This window comes from Pezoporus flaviventris, unplaced genomic scaffold, assembly GCF_033815535.1.
Source record: "Pezoporus flaviventris isolate CSIRO_AGI_PZ_B2104156 unplaced genomic scaffold, CSIRO_AGI_Pfla_v1 ptg000066l, whole genome shotgun sequence".
NCBI classification, from domain to species: Eukaryota; Metazoa; Chordata; class Aves; order Psittaciformes; family Psittacidae; genus Pezoporus; species Pezoporus flaviventris.
In genome coordinates this window covers 19,398,950-19,419,769 of record NW_026892614.1, presented here as the reverse complement: position 1 = coordinate 19,419,769, position 20,820 = coordinate 19,398,950, and the positions used below count along the sequence as shown (strand labels likewise).

At 45.2% G+C, this 20,820-nt stretch overlaps 2 protein-coding genes across 10 annotated transcripts; both read left to right on the top strand.

Annotated features, from left to right (window-relative positions):
• Positions 1-603: 603 nt before the first annotated feature.
• Positions 604-3,717, top strand: MRPL18 (mitochondrial ribosomal protein L18). The gene is made up of 3 exons (XM_061471471.1): positions 604-803; positions 1,510-1,690; positions 2,723-3,717. Exons 1-3 carry the CDS (start codon positions 740-742, stop codon positions 3,030-3,032), a joined length of 555 nt encoding a protein of 184 aa, XP_061327455.1. The 5' UTR covers positions 604-739; the 3' UTR covers positions 3,033-3,717.
• A 343-nt stretch (positions 3,718-4,060) lies between these two features.
• Positions 4,061-15,844, top strand: PNLDC1 (PARN like ribonuclease domain containing exonuclease 1). 9 transcript variants are annotated; one of them, XM_061471466.1, is made up of 19 exons: positions 4,066-4,666; positions 5,088-5,145; positions 5,246-5,337; positions 6,559-6,592; positions 6,713-6,836; positions 7,546-7,634; positions 7,923-8,023; positions 8,619-8,698; positions 9,675-9,812; positions 10,648-10,717; positions 10,963-11,048; positions 11,267-11,322; positions 12,384-12,451; positions 13,281-13,334; positions 13,545-13,587; positions 14,135-14,234; positions 14,686-14,861; positions 15,023-15,172; positions 15,681-15,844. In XM_061471466.1, the coding sequence occupies exons 1-18, from the start codon at positions 4,591-4,593 to the stop codon at positions 15,123-15,125; spliced, it is 1,548 nt and encodes a 515-aa protein (XP_061327450.1). In that variant the 5' UTR covers positions 4,066-4,590; the 3' UTR covers positions 15,126-15,172; positions 15,681-15,844. The 9 variants fall into 9 exon arrangements, 8 of the variants coding, with proteins under 8 accessions (XP_061327450.1, XP_061327446.1, XP_061327444.1 ...); XM_061471462.1 differs by having other exon boundaries at positions 4,067-4,666; positions 5,264-5,337; positions 15,023-15,121; XM_061471460.1 differs by having other exon boundaries at positions 4,067-4,666; positions 15,023-15,121.
• Positions 15,845-20,820: the final 4,976 nt, after the last annotated feature.

Here is a 20,820-nt window from a genome sequence, read left to right as displayed (position 1 = left end):
CGCGGGGCGCGGCAGGGCCCGAGCTCCAACCGCGATTGGTGAGCGGCGTGAACGGAGGCGCCGCGCCGAAGAAGGGGCACGAGCGCTTCCAGGAGCTTCTAGAAGGCAGGGCGAGCTTAGTGCGCACGGGCTGTAGCTCCCGCTCCGCTCTGGGGCGCGGCAGCCGTAGGGTTTCGCTGCAGGTTAAACGGGGGCTGTCCCCTACACATTCTTATGCATTGTAAGAACTCAGGCTAATCCTGCAGCGGGATGGGGGGCATCGCCCGCCTCCAGGCGCCGCTTGCGCCCGATCCGGTATACGTTAGATTTGTAGGCTGCAACACCAAAGTCGTAGCGTTGCTTTTGGCAACTGCAAGCGGCGTTTGCGGCGGCTCTGGTCGCTTTCCCGTGGACGCTTCTTTGGGCCCCTTTTAAGGAGCTGTGGCACCGGGCCGTGCTGGTCTGTATCTGCACCCTTTTTACTGCGGAGGGGGTAATTAAACACGATCTCTTGAGTCAAGGAAATGTTTCGTGCTCTGTTCTGTAAACACGCGACTGACAGCACCAGGCAGCTCCCCATACTTCTGCGCCATACTGCACGGTGCCCGGCGCTTTCGCGTGACATCATCAACCACCGACGGAAGTGCTTAAAGCTGGCTTCTGGGGAAGCGGTCTGGCTCGGCAAAATGGCGGCGCCCAGGTGCCCCTGAGCAGAGGGGAGGTGATTGCCGCCTGAAGCCGTGGTGGTTGCAGGCTCCCCATGGCACTGAGCAGCCGTAGCCGCCTGGTGCTGGCCGCCACCAGGCCCTGGGTACATGGAGCGGGTAAGCTCGGTCCCCCTGCGGTTCTTTATGCCGGCCTTTCCCGACTCCTCCCTGTGCTGCCGGCGGCTGTCCGCTCTGGGCGATCTCGCTGCCGGTGGCTTGGTAGCATTGCTCCGCCTGTGCCGTGCTCCCGCTTGTAACGGTGGTTCCGGCTTCTGTGGGACGGGGGCGCTGCTGCTGCGTCTCCGGCCCGAGCAGGCGAGCAGTCTGATAAGGAGAGGCCGTCTTCGCTATTGGTGAGAGGTTCCCGCTGACTCTGGGCCAAAAAGTTGAGTGGCAGAGTGAGCTTGGAAGCCTAACTCTAAATTGGTATTTGTTAGGTTAATTAGTGATGATCAGCCCGACAGGATCGATGATTTTTACCTTGTTATTTGGTAGTGCTGCCATCGGTTGTGCACTTCACTTTCAGTATTTTGTAAAGCCTTAATTCTAGGAATCTTCTAGTCAAGCTGAATTTATATTTTATGTGCAAGCTGTAAACCAGTGTTAAAGCTTTTTTAGTCTTAGCTTACAGTTCATTGCATAAATTGGAGAAACTGAGCTCTGGTAATCTATCTGTTTGTTGTTTGGGGTTTTCTTAAAGCAGATCTTGCCCTGCTAACTTTTACAAGCTGCATTATTCTGTATTGTATGTGTTCTATTGTCTGCATTACTTAAAATTTTTTTTTAAGTCTCTGGAATTTTATTTTCTGCTTTCCCCCACAAGGTCTTCGTTTTGCATCAACTACAGCAAATCTCAAGCCTAAGACCCAAGTGGACACAAGTGAAAATGAGATTGTTGCCCCAGACTTCACTAACAGGAATCCTCGGAACTTGGAGCAGTTGGCCTTAGCTAGGAAAGAGCGTGGCTGGAAGACAACATGGCCAAAGCGTGAATTCTGGCATAGGTGAGTCAGAAAGCCACCAGCAGAAATGAAGACTTGAAAAATAAACACAAAATCTCCCACCCAAAACAGCAGCAAAGAAAACCACCTAAAACCAAGTCCCAGAAACCCGCCAGGTAGAAATTTTATGAAATGTGCATTTTGGGTTGCTGAATCGGTTTCCTGTTTGGTTATTCTTAATTAACGGGTATCTGCTGTGTCCAGAGAACAGTAGGCTGGCATCACGTGAAAGTTGGCGTGTGTGTTCAAGATCTTCCCATCTGTTGTTGAGATAGCAGTAATTTTGCTTAAGCCAGTGCTGTTTATCTTGGGATTCTCCTAGTTCTGTGGTGACCATGCATCATTGTTTTATTTGAGGCACCGTGATAGACTGTTTAGGTGCTTTTGTTTTCTTTTAGTAGAAAATGCTGATTGCTTGTCCCCTGGAAAATAAGTTCATCTTAAGCTGGGGATTCAAAAATCATTATTTTGTTCTTGAGGGGAGAATCGCATCCAGTTCGTTCATACCTGAAAATCTGATATTTTCTCAGTGCAGTAAGAAATAGTTGCTCCTAATACCCTGTGGTTGTGTGTTGTGGTTTATGAAGTACTGCTTGACCACGTGTCAGTACTGACAAGTTGCTTCCTGCTGTGTAAGCGCCACCCTTTAGAAGACTGCATAGCACACCTGATGTTACATTCCTGCTAAAGCAGTTCTCCAGTCCAGCTCAGACATACCTATACAACACTGTGTAGATGTACAGTGCTTGGTTTGGAGGGACTGCTGGTGTGGGGCAGTGTAGAACCATGCACCTGAGTAACTGGGGAGAAGTTGTTCTTGGAATTTCACTCTCTGAGCTGGTAATACAAGTCCTATTTTATTTCCTAATAAAAACCCTAGATAACAAAAGAAGTGTTATCAATTCGTTATTAATAGTCATAGTATATTCATTTTTATTTCATGAAGTGAGTCACTTATGCATTTAAGCATTTGAATGGTGTCTCTCATGACATCTGGAAAAGACATGGTAATCCCATGTTCTTTCTCTCACTCAGGTTACGGCTTGAGCGTACACAGCACTATGTAGAAGCCTTTATTGAGCGCTCTAACGGGGATGTTGTGTTGTCTGCCTCTACCCGGGAGTGGGCCATAAAGAAACACCTATACAGTCCCAAGGGAGTAGCAGCATGCAAAAATCTTGGCCGCGTAATGGCACAGCGCTGTTTGGAAGCAGGAATCAACTTTGTGAACTTTAAAGCTGTTATCCCCTGGGAATATCATTGTGACTCGGCAAGTACCATCTCCTTACACTTATTTGGCTCTTTTTTCTTTTTAAGCATTAATTTTACACCTCTTCACCATTAGTTTTTATTCTGTGGTTTGACAGTGCCTTCTTGTGACACTCAGAAAGGTAGCTTTGATAAACTGCAGTTGTGTTGTTAATGCTTCAGTGAAGCTGTTACCTCTGCTCCTGCATGCTACATGTCTCCACTGATACTTTGGTGCCAATGGCTTTTCTTCCTATTTATTTATCTCCCTCTTTTAAACAAGATTCAGGAATTCGAAAAAGCTATGCAGGAGGGTGGTGTCGTTCTGCGTGAGCCACGAAGAATCTATAAGTAAAATGGAGAGTGCTGGGAAAGCTTTACAAGGGACGACGATCACTTCTTTAGGTGTGTGCGCTTCGGCTTGGTGAAGGTTCAGAGCTGGAAAAAGCTTAACATCTCATAATAAAATATTTTTGAACAGACAGAAATGTGTCATTCTTGATTCTAAAATTATCAACACCTTTAAGGTTAGAATAAACTGTTACCGTAGTTTAGCCTGATAGATTAACAGAATTTACTTCATAGTTCAGTGACTTTAAAGTACATTTTCTGTTTAATAATTGTTTAATACTTGAACTGAACTCTGCAAATGCTTAGATATTTGATTCCTGTGCACTGCTGGTCTAATTTAGCAAAATGCACTCATTATGTGTCTGTTTAGACCTGTAATACAGTTATGCGCTAAACTTGGTGAAAAGATTAAATTCTCCTAACCTACTTTTGCAGCTTTCTTGCTGCCCTTGGATTCTAACAACTTAAACCTCATCTGTCCAGGAGGGAGGCTGCAGAAATGCCAGCTGTGGGGAGTAAGAAGCCCCTTTCCCTCCCTCTGTGCCCCTGGCTTGGCTGCAGACCAATGCCACCATCCTGTCTCCCTGAGGGATGGGCAGAGCTCCTGGTTGCATCCAGGCTGAATAATCCCCACAGCATGTGTGAGCCCATCGGAGGAGCAGCACTGGGGTTCAGAAGCCAGGCTGGTGCAGCTCAACCTGTGGCCCAGTGTTTGTAGACTCCATTACTTTCCTGGGCAGCTTGTTCCAATGCCTGACTACTCTTTTAGTAAAGAAATTGTTCCTGATACATGATCTAAGCCTCCCCTGTCTTATCACTTGTTACTTGAGTGAAGAGACTGACCCCCACCTCAGTACAACCTCCTGTTAGGTAGGTGTAGAGAGTGATAAGGTCCCACCTGAACCTTCTCCAGACTAAACAGCCCCTGTTCCCTCACCTGTTCCTCATAACACTTGCTCTCCAGACCCTTCACCAGCTTCATTGTCCTTCTCTAGACCTGCTCCAGCAAGTCGCCTTAGTTGGTGCTGTTTCATAATATCTAATAGTGCACAGACAGCGATAGCCTTTGTGCGATCTGGAGTTCTGGAGGATGAGGATGCCAACAGGAGCCATGTCTGCTTTCCCTATGAGCCAGGCCCTGCGGAGCGGCTCCTCAGCCAAATCTCCCCACCTGTTCGCTGTAGCCGCGCCCCGCCAGCTGCCTGCGCACTGCCCGGCCCCTCGTCGCCACTCCGGTCCCGAGGGGCGCTGTCTTCCCCATTGTTTTAAGGCCACCCTTAGGGCGGGGGAGAGCGGAGGATATCATGGACGTGGGGGCGGCCGACTTCGGGCGGAGTCTGCCGCGCCTCAGGGGCCGCGTTCGCCGAGCGGCCTTCCTGGGTGAGCCGGGGTGTGAGGGGACCTGCCGGCTCGTACCGGTACCCTCAAGCCCCTCTGAGCGGCCCTGGCCCGGCCCGGGGCGCGGGTACTGAGGTGTATTTCAGCAGACAATGGCGCTGCTGTGCACTGTTTGTTTTAAAGCGGTGCAGCAGAGGTTGGAAAGTGAGCCCTCTCTGTGGTGCTGGGTGGGGGGCTTGGGGTGTTAGTTACCGGAGCCATAATCCAGAGGGTGAGGAGGTGGTGTGAGTGACCCCATTCTGTCACTGGGATGAGGGAGCAAGAGATTTCTTCACACAGAGGTTACGGTGAAGAGAGGTGTTTTGGAGGTCCTTGTTCTGATTCTGGTGAAACGCATGCTTCATTTTGATGTATAGTGGTTTGTTTTTTTTTTTATGTGCGTGTGTTCTTTCTACCTCAACAGCCTTTGATATGGAGTTTACTGGCTTACATTCAGCTTCTCTGCAAAATGACAAGCTCAGGTAAAGCTGCTAGACTTCAAATGGGGGGAATGCTTGCTGCTCTAGCTCTGTGTGAGCTACCTATGTGTTGCAAACCTTGTTTCCACACCTTTTCCCCCAGTTCTGGTTGTGTTCCTAGCCTGTTTGATTCCCCTGTGGAGCGGTACCTGAAGGCCAAGCAGAGTGTGCAGCACTTCACCGTTACTCAGCTTGGTAAGTGCTGCTCTGAGTTCTCAGTGGTAAATGGCCTTTTGCCAGCTGTCAGGCCCTGCAGGTAGCTCTGGTCTTAATTCACTCCTTACAGAGGCATTTGTTTGCTGCATTCCCCCCTTCTGGTGTTTAATATTATCACCTTTTTAGTATTGTAAATAATGTAAAGCCATGTGGGCCATATATTTTTTACTTGTCTAAAATTAATATTTAAAGATTGCAGGCACCAATACAGGGCTTTTAAAACAGAGGATGCAAGCAAGAAGTAGATGACAGCAGCTCCTGTTCAAAGTTGTGTCATTTGGTATAGTGTATGAGTAAGGAGACTGTCAGAGGAAAATGAAGGCTAGTATTTCTATATTCCTAATATAATTTAAAAAAACCCAAACCCACAAGAATGGTCCTGTAGAGGTGGTAGAGGGTTACTGACAGTTAAGAATCAGTTAGAGGTCAAGAAATCAGCTCCAAAACTGTTTAAAATATTGTTCAAAGCTTTAGGATATGTAAGATTTTCATAGAATCACTGAATGGTTTGTGTTGGAAGGCACCTTAAAGCTTGCACAGTTCCAAACCCCTTGCCATGGGCAGGGACACCTTACAGTAGACTAGGTTGCTCTGAGCCCCATCCAACCTGGCCTTGAACATTACCAGGAATGGGGCAGCTTCTCGAGGCAACCTGTGCCAGCGTCTCACCACCTTCACAGTAAAGAATTTCTTCTTAATATCTAATCTAAATCTACACCCTTTCAGTTTAAAGGTGTTACCCTTTGTCCTACCACTAGTGTGTTTCTTGGGGAATAATAGGGAAATAACCCCAAAAAAGCAAACTAACAAACCCAACCCTCAAAGCCTAAGTAGTGAAAACCATGTTTCTGTCCTTTGTGGTGCCTAGCTCCTTCCAAATGCTTCTGTAGTGTAGTTGGATCCACAGACCTGTGTATGCATAGTTTGAGACTTTCATCATCAAATCACCTCATCCATTGCTCAATCTATTTGCTATTTAGTCGGACTTGACTTCTTTTCCCACTTAGTACTAAAAGCTTGTTCCTGTTCAGCTCTCAGGGAGCTGGGGAGTGGCCTGGCAGTTAATGCTGTTCATGATTTGTACTGTGCCATTAGTGAATGGAAAACATGCACTCCATCAGGGGATCCCCACATCCCTTACCTAATCTCCAAGACATCCAGCTAAACATTGTCATTTCAACAGAGGTTTCTCTCTTGCAGGGCTGGCAATATTCTCAAATGAAAGTTCAAACAAGTAAGTTAAAAAGCAGTTTTCTGTTACAATGAAGACAGTGCAGTTGAGATTTTATTCTCTCTCTTGGGAGGAGTTATTTCCAGTAACAATTTTCTAGAGAGATTTTTCTTTTCATTGTAGGTATGTGGTGCATTCATACAACTTCTTTCTCTTTCCCTCAACATGGGGGGTTATGGATGTTGAATTTACCCTCTCTGCATCTAGCATTCAGTTCCTGTCTCATTATGGCTTTGACTATAATAAGGTATGTAATCTCTCTGCCAGAAATCTAGAACAGAGGACGTCTGTGCGATTACAGGAGAAATTAAGATTAATATCCCTAAATGCTGCATTTCTGGAGTAAATGGGATCTTGCTAAAGTATGAATGCATGGGTAGGTTCATTATCAACAGGGAGAGTATGTGCTGATTTTCCTGAACTGCCATATAGGCAATAACCTCATCTTTGTCAGGCTAAGACATCTCCCCACCTCAAAAAAAGAAAACTTGTCTCTGGTGATCTGGAGACTTACTAAACTTACTTCAGGGGGAGTCTTTACTAGCACTGAAGATAGGGAAGTCGTGGTTTATCTGCTTTTTAGGTATTGCCACATTTTCCATAAAATTTAGACCGTGTCATCACGTAAGAGCAATGTTTAGCAGTTTTGGACAGGAAGTATTGTGGTATTTCAACACTTGAAGCATCTCGTTAAAGGAAAGGTAAAAGCAGAGCAGAAAAGAATGATTACAGTTAACAAAAATCCTTCCCTCCATAAATAAATATGTGTTCCTTTATGTAAGAATGCAGCTGATTACCTACAGTTTGTATTTTTGGAGAGGATAGTCTGAGAATGAGGAACATCTGCATCACCCAAGTGTATGCCAGTTTTGGACCTGGCTCACCTGCTATTCTCTAATTTACTGCAAGAAAGTAAAGGGGAGAGTAACCAACCTGGAATTTTTTCCACCCTTCAGTTCCTCAAAGATGGAATCCCGTATATGAATGAGGCACAAGAGAAGATCCTTCACCAGCATCTCTTAGAGGGTAGCAGGAAAGTGAGCAGGTGAGTGCCACTCAGAGAGGTGGCTCCTCAGTACTGTGTTGGCAGTTCACCTTCACTCAAATCACCTTTTGTAGAAATATTAAAGGCTATTGGTCCAAATGCCTTGCTGTAGCTGTTTCAGCATGTTGTGGTCCCTCTGAAGGAAAATTGAGATCACAGGATACAGTCTGGAGAATTCGGATGACTGTTGTTAAATGATGATTTTGCATTCCCACAGCAAGGTACAAGGCTCTGTCTGTAAAGAGTTTTTTCTCAAACTATGCCTCTTTCCTCCTGGTCCTGCTCTAGTGCCCTGGACAGGGATGTGCTGAAGAAAGCTATTGATGAAGTGACCTGTTGGATAGCTAAAGCAGAGGAAGAAGAGACTATGATTCTGCAAGATCTGAGTGGTATGAAACAGGGTGCCTCCCTTAGGCACCTGTGGGCTCTGAGTGGCTTCATCACTTCTTCTGAACCCCTGGCGCTGCTACTGTCCTTTGTTGCCTGTTCTGTTAAACTGCTCTGTTGAGAGGGAAGGCACCAGTGCTCATCCTGCCTTTACATCTCTTGTGCCCCTGTCTACACCTCAGTTCCTGCCAGGCATTCTGGGCTCTGCTTTTCTGCTCCGTTGGGACAGTGGTTCTTTCTGTAGTGGCAGTGGATGTCTAGGTGCTTGGAGCATGCTTTGTGGTAACTTCCATGTTGTGCTTCTGCAGAGCAGCAACTGGAGGATTTGTAATTGCTCTGAATCAGGACAACTTTGTTTTAAATCCTGGGTGATCTGGTTTTTGTTTGCTGCCTTAGCTTTGGAGAAGGGAAAGGCAGGTCTCCCTTCAAGGTTAGTTTCCTCATAGGTAGAGCAACAGGAGCTTCATGGTGAAATATGTATGCCAGTGGGAATAAACAGGCTACTTGCCACCTGTGCTAGCTTTCTGGAGCATGATAGTGGAGCTGAGGTATTTCTGAAATTCTCACTGGGCATTTTTTGTTTTCCTTTGGTTTCAGGCTATCAGATGCTTGAAGTTCAGCTGGTTCTGAGACAGGCTCTCCAAAATGTTTGGACACAGCCTCTTGGAATCAAGAAGGTAAGATGGAAATGTGTGTGTACCTTTTGGAAAGATGGTTCCTATCCAGACTGATAGGACTGGCATTCTTGCATGGACTCTGAAATGTTGCTTGTGCTTTTAATAAGGTGCAGGAGAAGGAGAGAACAATGACTAAGGAATGTCTTGGAATGTTGATTGTGTGATCCCAAGAAGAGGGTTCCAGAAAACAGTAACTTTGGTATCTGTTTGTCCTGTAGCCACAAAATGCCTTGAGCTAGAAGTACTTGGCCTTAAGGCACTCCTGGAGGGACCCTCTCTGTGCCTCCAGACTTTGTTAGATCTCTCCTTCAATACCTCCACAAGAATGTACAGGTTTTAGCCTTTTATTGTGGTTTTCCTTTTGCTGCCTTCTGCCATGTAGTTGCTTTGAAGACTTTTGGAAAGTCTGTTGCATGGCTTGCTGTTTTGCTATTGACTATTGCTATCTTATGTTTGGTGCAATATTTTCTGAATTAAACCTATGGCTGTGGACTTCTCAAAATATAGTGTGAGTATGATACCAGGCAGTTGCTTACAATAACATTATCTTTGTCTGGTCACCAGTGTCAGCAGAGTGACAGGTTTACCCAGCTTTCTCACCTGAAGCATAAGCCTTTGGAGACTTGGTTTGTTTTTTGATTGCTGTTCATTTCTGGGTTTTGTGCCATGAACTTACCGCATAGGTGTCAAGTTAAACTGAATTTTATTAGTTGTGCTCCAGAACAACCTGTGGTAGGAACCATCCTCCTAAAAAGAGAAGCATTGATAAGACACCCTTTTTATTGCTGGAGCACCCCCGTATGATCTCCATATGGATGAGAAGTGGGACAGTCCTGAGGTCCCAGGAGATGCACTGTTTCTTCATTCTGTGTAGCCTGGAAGCTGAATCTGTCCTCAGCATTACTGAATGCCAGTAAGCAGTGTACATGCAACTAGCTGACACTAGGCTGAAATACCCAATGGCTGCTCTTTTCAGGTAATGGTGAAAAAAGTGAGTCCCCAGCATCGTCGGCTTCTGGAGAACAATCCTTATGACTGCTGCCAGAAGGAGCTCATTCTCCTGTCTGCCCGGGGCTTCACCAACCTCTTCCAGATACTTGTTCAAGCCAAGAAGGTAAAATGGCTTATCCCTGTTGTCACTTTTTAGCTCCATTTTTGGTGGATGTAGAAGGATGATAGAAGATAAAGTAGTAATTTGTATTAAATGACTCAAGTAATTCAGTGTGATCATTCTCTTGTCAGTAAAACCGAGATGAATTCTTAGATTGCAGTCATGTTGAGGAAAAAAATGACTATTAAACACTACATCTTACTGACCAGATCCCACTCCAAAAGCATGCTCATAATTGTGGATCCGAACACTAGATTTCCCCATTACTTTTCTACTCGTCCTGCAGCCAGGGTAGAGGGAGCCAGAACCCATTCTTCAATGTGGTTCTCACTTCACTTGAGAAAATGCAGGAGTCTGCAATGTTAAAAATCCTTGTGTTACACAGCATGAGTCACCATCGAAGAAACTTGAGCAGATTCTTGCCTTTTGGGCAAGTTATGCTTTTCAGCATGTGACAGATTAGTTTACTGGACCATTGGTGTGATTACATGTGGCAATTGTTATGTTCTGTATGGAGATTATTAAATGAATTTCAGCTTCAGGAGACTACGGATGATGTGCATAGGCTGTACCTGCCCTTGTGAGTGAGCCTATAAATCTGATTGATGGAAGATTTTACCAGTGCTCAGCTGAACTGAGAATCCACCTAGCTCCTTGCATCCACTGAAAATAGAATGCTGCTGAACAAACACCCTCCTCAGAGAGTCCACAGGTCTGGTCTCCTGAAAGCAGTAGTCCTGTGAGCATTGCAGCCTGCTGAGCATGTCTAAAGTTGGTTATCTCAGAGCTCTCTTCAAAAATATGCTCCAATGGGCTGTTATGTTTGTTTTTCCTGTAGCCTCTGGTGGGACACAACATGCTCATGGACCTTATGCATCTTCATGACAAGTTCTACAAGCCTCTTCCAGGTAATGCTGCACATAGCTGCTCTCCCTAGGCTTTGCAGGGGGGATGGGACAGTAAGCACAATAGCCACGCCTCACCCCAGCCACCCACAGCACTTAGCAAGCAGCAGCACTAGTTGCCTCTTCTGAGCTCTTTACTGCTGGAGTAATGCACTGTTCCTCTGACTTCACCTCTCTTATTCATTTGCAATGCCATTGGCTTTTCCCCAGTTTTTTATGATGTCTTTCTCCACGTGTTTTGCTTTCAGAAAGCTATGAGGAGTTTAAAAGGAACATTCACAACCTGTTTCCCATCCTAATAGACACCAAGACTGTAACAAAATCCATATGGAAGGTGAGATGGAAAGTCTTTTGGTTTGGAATTAAAGCTTGTCTTTCACCCAGAAGAGAGGATGTCTTTTCTTAGTGTCCTGTGGTTACAGAACTGTTCTCTGTTGCCCTGAGACATTCTGATTTTTAGATCTCATTTGATGAATTGGCAATAACAGTAAATGAGCTCACTTACTACGAGGTTTGTCTTGATTGGTTTTCTAACATGTTCTTCTCTTACAGAAATGTCAGTTTCCTCGGGTATCTAGTCTTATGGAGGTGTATACAGTTTTGTGCAGGTAAGTGGTGGGCTATAAGGCCTTCAGCAAACCCTTTGTTTTCTTGGGAAAGATATTTCTAGGTCAGTAATTTCACATGTTCATACTTTCCCTCCTCCCACATGTTTTTCAGCTGGTTTCTTGTTTTTCTAAATTTAAAAGCAAAATATTTGCACATCTTTTCTTATAAAGTAATTGTGGAGTAAATTATTTGTTCTAAGTCACTTTTGGTATCATACCACCATTAACTCATTGGTCACAAGTTTGCCTTGCAGATATCCTTACATACAACTTTGGTGCTGGATGTTGCTTATGTTGTGTTATGAAATGAAATGAGTGAGTTTCAGTTCTCTGTGAAAATACACCCCAATTTCAAATGCCAGCTCCCAAGAAAGGGCTGCACTGATCCCAAAGCAGTAACTAAATACAATGTTCAAATGCAGCACAATAGTAGATGGCGTATTTCATGAGTTTAGCTGTGATGTGGTAGAGATCTCTCTAATTTTGCCTGTTTACTCCTAAGAAGGAGATGTAAAATTAGTGCTTATGAAAAAAGTACTGTGATTCTGAGGTTGGTTTGTGGGTTTGTTTTTTTTTGTGTTTGTGTGTATTTGTTTTCAGACTGAAGAGTCTCAGAGGTCTTATGCTTGCTTGTTCTTTATTTCAGTCATTCCGTGGATATCTGTTTATTAATCTATCTTCCAGAGTTCCCCATTCAAACATGACCATCTACTTAATCCCTTTCCCTGGAGTTTTCCATTGATTTTTTTTTTTTTTTTTTTTTTTTTTTTTTTTTGCATGCAGTTGCAGCATATTTGCTGCTTAGAAGATCTGACTGGGAAAAGAGTGAGGAAATGTTTAGGAATTAGTTTTCAGGATAGATACTATTATCAGTATCTATAGTATCAGGTAGATACTATTCACCTAAGTATCTTTTAGCCTTTTCACAGAATGCTAACAAAGTCCCTTTTAAAGTCTTCAGTAGCTTTTCCTGAAATGAAGCCGCGGCTCATTAGAGAACGCTAACTTGTCTCTAACATACTGAAGAAAGAAAAATATCTTACACATCCACTTGTCTTCAGCAGCAACCTAAATCCCAAGGATTCAGTGTGCCCTGAGATAGCTCTTGCAAGTGACTGCTCAAGATATGGTATGTTTTTAAGCAAGTCTTCAAAATCAGGTAGCTAAAAAGGGGTTTGTTTTACACTCTGGATGTTCACATGCAAACCATGAGTGAGTGCCAGTATGTCTCCCTGAATTTGCACATACACATTTTTGTCCAGACCCAAAGCCTGGGCTCACAAAGTGTTCTGTGTATCCCTGGTAGCTGCCAAGGGTAATGTGGGGCAGGCTTCCATGGTCCTGCTAGCATAGGATTTACACTAAGTTGGGCTGAACTGAGCCTGACGTGTAGATGTGAAGCATCGATAGCCCTTCTAAGGGGTGAGGGGAGGTTGAAAACAGTAGTCCTAGAATGGACAATAGTGGGCGTTAATGGCAGGGAAGTCACAGGAGCTCGGTGGCTGCGGCTCGTGTGCAGTGTTAGTGGTGCTGTGTGTGCGGGAGATTGTGTTCAGTACATGGTGTGATACTGCCTGCAAGGCAGGCATTTCTTGACTTCTTATGGCAGCACAAGGCCTCCTTGTGTTTTGAAATGCTTTCTACGGCATTGATAACACATGCAACACAATTTAGTTTAGATCGTCATAAAAGTTTCTCATGTGCATCTTGCTAAGCTTTTCAGGCATTCATGTAACTGCTGCGTTTTTGTTGGTATAACTTTAAAATGCATGGTAGAAGCATAGACTTTCTATAGGGTCTAAAGGTCTCAAGGTGAGGAAGGAAACAGAGCTGAGGATAGGAGGACGCAACTCCAGAACCAAACAGTGGATCTTATGAATGTTAGGACTTTGCAGTGGGGCAGTTTCCACAGCGTGCTAAAGGTATTTACTCTTTTTGGTTTTTTTGGGCACTTACAGCTGAGAAGAAATCACCTCATGAGGCAGGCTATGATGCATTTCTCTGTGGTTCAGGTAAAATGCCTCTTCAACACCTCTTCAGTTTGTGTTGGGACTCGGAAATACCTTTCCTTCTCTGCAGCTCCATTGCATGCTAAGGAATGTTTGTTTATAGAGAGTCTGTTGCTCTTAGTAAATTAGCTGCGCTGAAGTGAGTTTTTGCTGTTTGTTTAGTTATGTTTCTCTAGCTTTGTTCTAATGCCACCTCATTATTCCTCCTCCTAGTTCTTCTGAAGTCAGCCCATTTGCTACAGTGCACATCCACAGAGTGAGTGATGTTTGAAAATTGCGTTACATGGATGGGTCCTACGGGAAAGAGTCGTCAGTTCGCTCTGGCTGACTTTTTGTTTTGAAGGCTGGCTTTCCTTTTGGATGAGAGAAAGTGTTACTGGAAATGTCACTGTCCTAATTAGATTTTTATTTTATATATCTGAAAGTAGTAGCTTTATGTCAAAGCTGACATTTTAAAAATTAAATCAGGGGTTATGTGGTGGTGCGGAGGTTGGGAAATGGCACTGTAACCCCTTTACCCTTGAACTGGCTGTCTCCAGTTCACTTGGGTAAGGGTCAAATCATTTTCCGTTAGTTTCCATTTTTGATATCTATGTGATTCAGTGCCTTCGGTTAAATTCCTAAGAGGCAACTTTTCAAATCCCTTCCCTTTGCTTGCAGCTTTTTGACTTCTGTATGGGATCCCATGATCTGAAACACCTGTTTTGTCACTAGTTAAAGAGCTGCTTTGGGAGTTCTTGCTCCAGAGATGCTGTGCAGCACTGGGGATACAAACCTCTGTTCCATTTTGTTTTCTGATGTAGCGGTGCAGTGGAGGCTGATCTCTCTTTCCCTCAGTATCTCTCTGTGTTAGCCGGGTACCTGAACAAAGTGAATTTCATCCGAGGTGGTGTTTCAAGCATTGTGCGTATGAATGGCAGGTCTGTGACTGGTTTGGGGGGTGCGTAGGTCAGTAGCCTAGTTGGTGGCTTCATTAGAGGGGAAAAATCCTCCAGTGCCTGGGCCCACTTTGGCAGAAGTTATCATACAAGTGACACAACTGACCTTTCAAAGTGGCAAATGAGCTGAATTTCAGCTTTGTGAAATGTATTTATATTGCTATCATGTAAGATGGCATTAGTCAGCTTACTTTGCTGATTCTCTTGTGGGTTCTCATTAATGGTGACTGTTTGCTTTTATGACTGATGTTTAAAAGAATCCCGAGACAAAAGAAACATTATCTTACAACAGCAGCAGCTGTGTTGTAGAACCTGTCTTATTTATGTGCCATGTTTTACATATTCCCTGTTTATATCAGTAGTGCTTCTGTAGTATTTCTGAGCTCAGGTATGTCTTAGTATTGTCCATTTTCCAGAATTTTTCCGGGGAAGATGTTCCCTGCCACCATCCCCCTCTCCTGGTTGTCCGTGTCCAAGGCTGGCCAGGGCTGAACGAAAGGCAGATTTACCAGGAGTTCAAAGCTCTTTGTCGCTTTGATGTCAGGTGGCTTTCAAAGAACCAATTTCTTCTGCTTTCTGATAAATTTAAGCAGTAAGTGACTGGAAAGTCTTATTTTGTCCCTTGAGCCTCTCATACAAACCTTCATCCCACCCTCCCTCTGTTGTGACAACTCTAAGAGATTCCCGTCCTGAGCTGTGGGATGTTATAAGCAGCTTGCAAGCTTCGGCTCATCACATCTGCTTTCATTCCAGAGTCAGGCTTGTTCTGCGAGATTACAAACATCACCCTCACCTGCGGATTTCCGTCTATCGCCACTGGAGGCACTCTCCGGGCGTGAACTGCCTGCTGCAGTGAGTAACAGACACCGCAGCAACCGGGAGGGGAAAAGTATTCCTTTTGGCGTGCCTGGCCCTGGCTCAGCAGCAGCCTGCGCTCTTGTGCAGTATTCTTCTGGCAGCCTCCCAGGAGAACAAGGGGTTCAGGAGCAGGTTTGCTGGCTGACTTGTGAGCTTTCAGCCCTGGGCAACTGCACTTCCTCATCCAGATTAACTGGGGAATGTTACCCCATAGATAGCACAAAATTGTGTGTGCTGTCATTATGGACAGAGGGTTATCTAATGATCTGTAGTTGTAGTGCTGGCTCTAAGAAGCTTGAGGAGAGAGAGGCAGAGTCTCCCAGGGGTGGGATGGATGTGGTTTTCCTTTTTTACAGCAGAGTTGACAGTTCAGTAGTAGGAGAGGATTCTAGATTTCAAGTGCACCCCTCTCGTGAGGTGGTGACAGCAGTGGTCATGCAGGGTGAACTTCTGGCCTGACACAGTTTGGAAAACAATCTCACTGCTTAGTAAGAACAAAATTAAACCCTAAGTACAAGTAGCCTAACAGCATTTTATTATTCTTGCCCTTTAGAGTCTCTGGTGTTGTGGCACTGTGGTCTCTCTTGGCCTTTGTACTTGGAGGAGCTCCTCGCTGCTTGTTCTAAAGCCTTACAGATGTGACATGAGGAACTTCTTGTTTGTCTATGGTTTGTTTTGTTTCACTTCATTCAATAAATTATGATTAAAGAAAAGCTATCAGTAGTGGTTTTAATCGCTTTCTTGGAAATGTGTTTTCAAAGAGGATGTGCTGGTTTCCAATTTGTTGTATTTTTTCATTTTTTCAAAGTATAGTCCTCCCTGAAGAAGGAGATATGCTTCTTTCAATAACTAATTTATTTTGATCCTCTGTGGGTTCTTGACAGCTATTCATAACCCCAGTTTGTTTCCAGTGCTTGTGCTGCTGCATAAAACACACTTCTGATGAAGTTTGGGAAGTTATGAAATGAAAGAGGATATTTTAGCTTCAGTTGTAAAGCAGGGGAAATGTCACTGTTTGCCAAATGAAAGTGAGCAGAGTTGATGAAGAAACTGCTCTTGGGGCTCAGAGGAGGTGCTGGGGAGTAGTAAATAATCTGCAGTGCTGTTGATGTCGTGGATAGGTATTTTCATTGGCAGGCAGCATAGCCGAGGGTAGACACAGGTAAGTGGAATTCATCAGCTTCCAATCTGTATAATACATCCAGGTCAGGTGAGTTGGCACACACTGCTGTTTCCTTCCAGTGCACAGCATGTGATCAAGCCTTTATCCAAAAATACCACGGGGCATGCTTTGTTGATCAGTTTCTCTGACAGAGCTGGAGTATTTGTCAGGCTGGGGACTGTGCTCTTCAGCAATCTTTCTTAGTATTCCTTCTCAAAATCAGCTTCCTGATCCATGGTTTGCAAATAGTAGTCCCTAGATTTCATCAGTCAGACCTAACTGGATGGGCCCCATGATCATCTAATGTGTAGAATCTGCCTTTAGCCGACTGTAAGATGGGAGTTGCTGCAGGCCACCTTAAAGCAGCAGCAGGGTATTGCGCAGCAGCACAGTACTGCAGTGTGCCCCAGGATCATGTGCTCTTTACTGCTAATTGTTTGCTGCTCTCCAGGAGAAAAGGGCAGTGTGTCTTCAGACATAGCTCTCGGGTTCTGCACAGTTTGTGGCTTGCAGCTCTGATTTCACAAGCCAGCTCCTAGCCAGACAAGTTTTTGATTAGCTTTTTCATTTCTTTATAGTAACCCCTTCAGCAATGGGGTTCTCTGTCACACTGTTCCTTCAGCTCCCTGTTTATTTTGTAATGATTTTTTTTTGTCTTTTTAGCATCATTAGACACTCCCTTTATGTCAAGGAGAGCACAAGTTTTTGTGTTTTGTGTGGATTGCTTGCTGTCCAGAACCTTAAAGAGATCTGTCAGTTAATCAATCAGACATACTACACTCAATTCCCATGAAAATGGATAGCTGGGGGCTAGTCTATCAGCAGCTTCTAGCTGTGGGAGCAGATTTGCAAGTTTCTCTGAGAGTCTGCAGATCAAGGTAAAGTCTCCCTGAACATGCCAATTTGGCTATTCCAACCCCAGCTCTTGCTTCTGCTCCAGAACAGGGAATTGTTACTAACTGAAGTTGAAAGTATCAGAAGTGGTTCAGGTTATGCTTGTTCCTGTGTGTCTTCTGCAAGAAGCAAGGGGTACTTCTGACTCTGGTGAAGCCAGCTCACGGTGGTGCAGCCTGCCTTGTAACTCTGGCTCTGAAGATGGATGTGTTAAAGTTGCTGAGTGGCAGCTCAGAAAATCAAACCTAAGACAATGATAAAACCACAGCCAAGTCCCTCACAGCAGTTACAGCACACCTGCTTCTCAGCACTGTGAGACACTCGTACTTTAGCTGCAAGGCTTTAAAGGATAATTCTAACCCTCAAGGAAACAAGATGTTAGAATTCACGTTGTGAAGGTATTGAAAGTATATCCCTGCAGATGGAGCGCTGCAGATCACAATATATCTATTCCAAAAACAATTAGATTTTTAATACATTGGTTTTTATTTGATGTGTTCAAGATTAAATATGTGGGGCTTGAGAGAACATCTCTGCTCTGGGGAGAAGGCAGGGAAAAGGCAATGCTATCTTAAATATTCCTTCATTTTTGCTTCTCGTGGCTTCAATGCTGATATGGCAGATACACACTGGCACTGGAGGAGAGCAGGATTTAACTCCCTTAAAAGTCACAGTGTGCTCTTTATATAGAAGAAAATTTCATATACTCCTATGCTTTCCAACAGTGTGAATCAATGATTCTTCTTAATATTATGCATTCATTCATAACACATCATAGATTAAAACCTTGGTGTATCTTGGAATGGTGAGGTTGCAAATGTCTTGCAGGATGAATTGAGTGAAACAGCCTGGTGCCAAGTGCTTGTATCACTCACTCCCTTGACACTAGGTAGCCTGACAAGCCAAAATGCCTTCAGCTGTATTGCAGCACCACAGCTGATTCAGACCTTTGTGTGCTGATGAAGGGTATGCCCTAAACATGGGAAAACCCTGCTCTACAACTGCTCTCTCAACACATGTCTGTGCTGTTCTCCATGTGCAGCAGTAGATCTGACTTTTATTTTCTGGTTTTATATCCCTTTTTCCTATGGCTTTTCCCAGCAGCCCCTCTCCACTGGTTGCTGTGATCCCCACCACTGGAGAACCCCTCCTGGAGGATTAATTGAGGGGGCAGTGCATCAAATGTTGTAGCCATTATTTCTTCAAACACTCCTTATGCTTAAAGGACCTTATCTGTGCCTTAACCCTAGAGACATGTGGAGCTCTCAGGGCAGAAGACGGTGATTGCAGGGCACAAACTGGGGCAGGCAGAAAGCAGAGGCTCAGCAAGGATGGAGACTGGAAGGAGAACACGTGCAGGCAGAGGTCACGGAAGGGAAGCTTTTCTGCCAGAGGTCCCTGAGGAGCTGTGAATTCACTGCAAAATAGAAGGCCATGAAAAGTGGAGAAAAGTTGTAATGCTGGGATGCCTGGGGGATGAGGGAAAGGTTATGCTCAGTGTCTCTCACCCAGCTCATCTGTGCTTTCTCTTGCTGCAAAACCTACCTTGTTGAAGTTCGTGGTTTTAACAAAAACAGTACTTCAATCACCATGTGAGTGCCTTCGGGCTCCCCTTCAGGGAAAGAGCATGGGGCACTCGCAGCTCTGAGGAGTACTTGGGCAAGGGCTGCTCGCTGTGAAGCAAGGTACTGCACACCGAAGTGCTCCCATGCAGCTTGGGCAGGGGAACAAGACCTGGATCCTCAGCATGGGAGGATTCAAGTGTCTTTCCCATTGGCATCCTATCAGGCAAGTAGTCAAATCCTCTTGCAACTTCTCCCCAGCAAGGTGAGCATTTAGAGATGAACAGACAGATGTATCACCACCAGCAAGATAAGAGATGGGGCTCTCTGCGTAGGTCAGCCAAGGGCCTCCTCACACAGGAGTGATTGACACTGTTCTGTTTCTGGAGCAAGTGTGCTAAGCCATAGACCTAGACTTTCTGCAGCCAAGCTTTAAAACAAAATGGCAATAGCAAGTCTGTTAGCAGAGAACCTAATGTCAGTGCTCTAAGATAGGCTTGCTTTCAAAATATCTATCAGCTGGTAACGCTGATAGTGCAAAAGGTAATGGTTACAATGCAGGAGAAACATGTGGTGTCCTGGCAGAAACACATCCACTTAAAAAACAGCCAAACAACCAACAACCAGTAGTGCTATTTACAGCATGAAAATGGGTTATTTACACCACCCAGGAACACACAAATTGAGGAAATCCTACAGTATTTTTAAGTTTGGACCTGGTCCAACCCATTGACACCCCTGATATTCACCTGTGTTTCTACACAGAGGGAGAGTAATTGTCAATCCTCATTCCATATTTTGCAGTAATACAAACTTAATTTACTGGTCCCATAAACCTTGGCAGTTGTGATCAGAAAGAGCTCATAGCATGGTCCAGGCTTGCTCTAGATGCTGTTAGAAATCTCTTCTTTGCCTCCAGCTTTTGGTTACCAAAATTCACACTGTCTAGAATTTCTCATTGTTTAACAAGCTGCTTGCTAACAAGTGCAGCCAGCGTAACCAAATCAGGCAGTCTTCCACTCACCCTCTGGAACTCATTTGTGCTGTGCATGGAACACGTACAATGGGCTCTGCCATTCTACGTGAATGTGAGGATCTGCAAACCCAGAGGCTCCCACAGTTGGCTGCAGTGCTCAGAACTTGCCCCCTCCCCTGGGATGCGGGACTGAAGCAGTTTGATGTAATTGTTCCATAGGGCCACTGGGTCATGGGAACCGATGCCACAGGAGACGTGCCGGGCTCCTGGGCCTCCCCTGTGGTCCTGCAGCCTCCAGCAGCTGGGCAGCCTCCAGGGGATGGGCTGGGGCTGGGGCTTGGCAAAGGGTGTCCAGGGGCTGGCTGCAGCCAGAGGCATCCCTGTGGAAGGGGAGATGCTCTTGCTCCACAGCTTGCACTTATGAGTATCTGACATGTTGTAGCTTAGCAGGAAGAAGAGCTCGGTGGTGGGGGACAGGAACACAGCTAATGCTCTTCCTAATCCCACAGGCACCTGTCACCAGCTTCAGACTCCCAAACACTTGTACAGTCTGGCTGGCACCTCTGACTCCACATGCACTCCCTACTGAGTGTCACTGCTGCAGGAATCAACCATGACTGTTGGTGGCTGCTGGCCCATGGCGGGGTCACACTGAGCAGGAGGCAGAGCTGCTGCTGCTGCACAAAGCACTGGAGATTCTGCAACCTTCAGCTGCACATCACTTCCTCCTCGCTGAAGGTTACCACTTCTCTCAGGGTTTTGCACATTCACCCTCGAATCTGTAACATCAGCACTAAGCCCATCCAGCTGACCAGAGACGGTCCAGGGGGCTGGAGCAGCTGACAAGAGGAGCTCCTAGCCTGCAGCAAAGAGCTTGCACTATAAAAACAGGGTACTGTTTTGAAAAAGAAAAGCAGAAAACAGATAGTTCACTTTAACTTTCCAAAACCTGCCTTTGTCAATGGAAAATGCTTTGTTTCTGTCACACTGTGGTTCTAACAACACCACCCACCACTTGTTTCCCCTCCCCTCCAAATCTGCTTGTACTGAAGGCCGTGAAGTCTTCCTCAGTAATCTTGTGCAGTGACTCGCTGTCTTT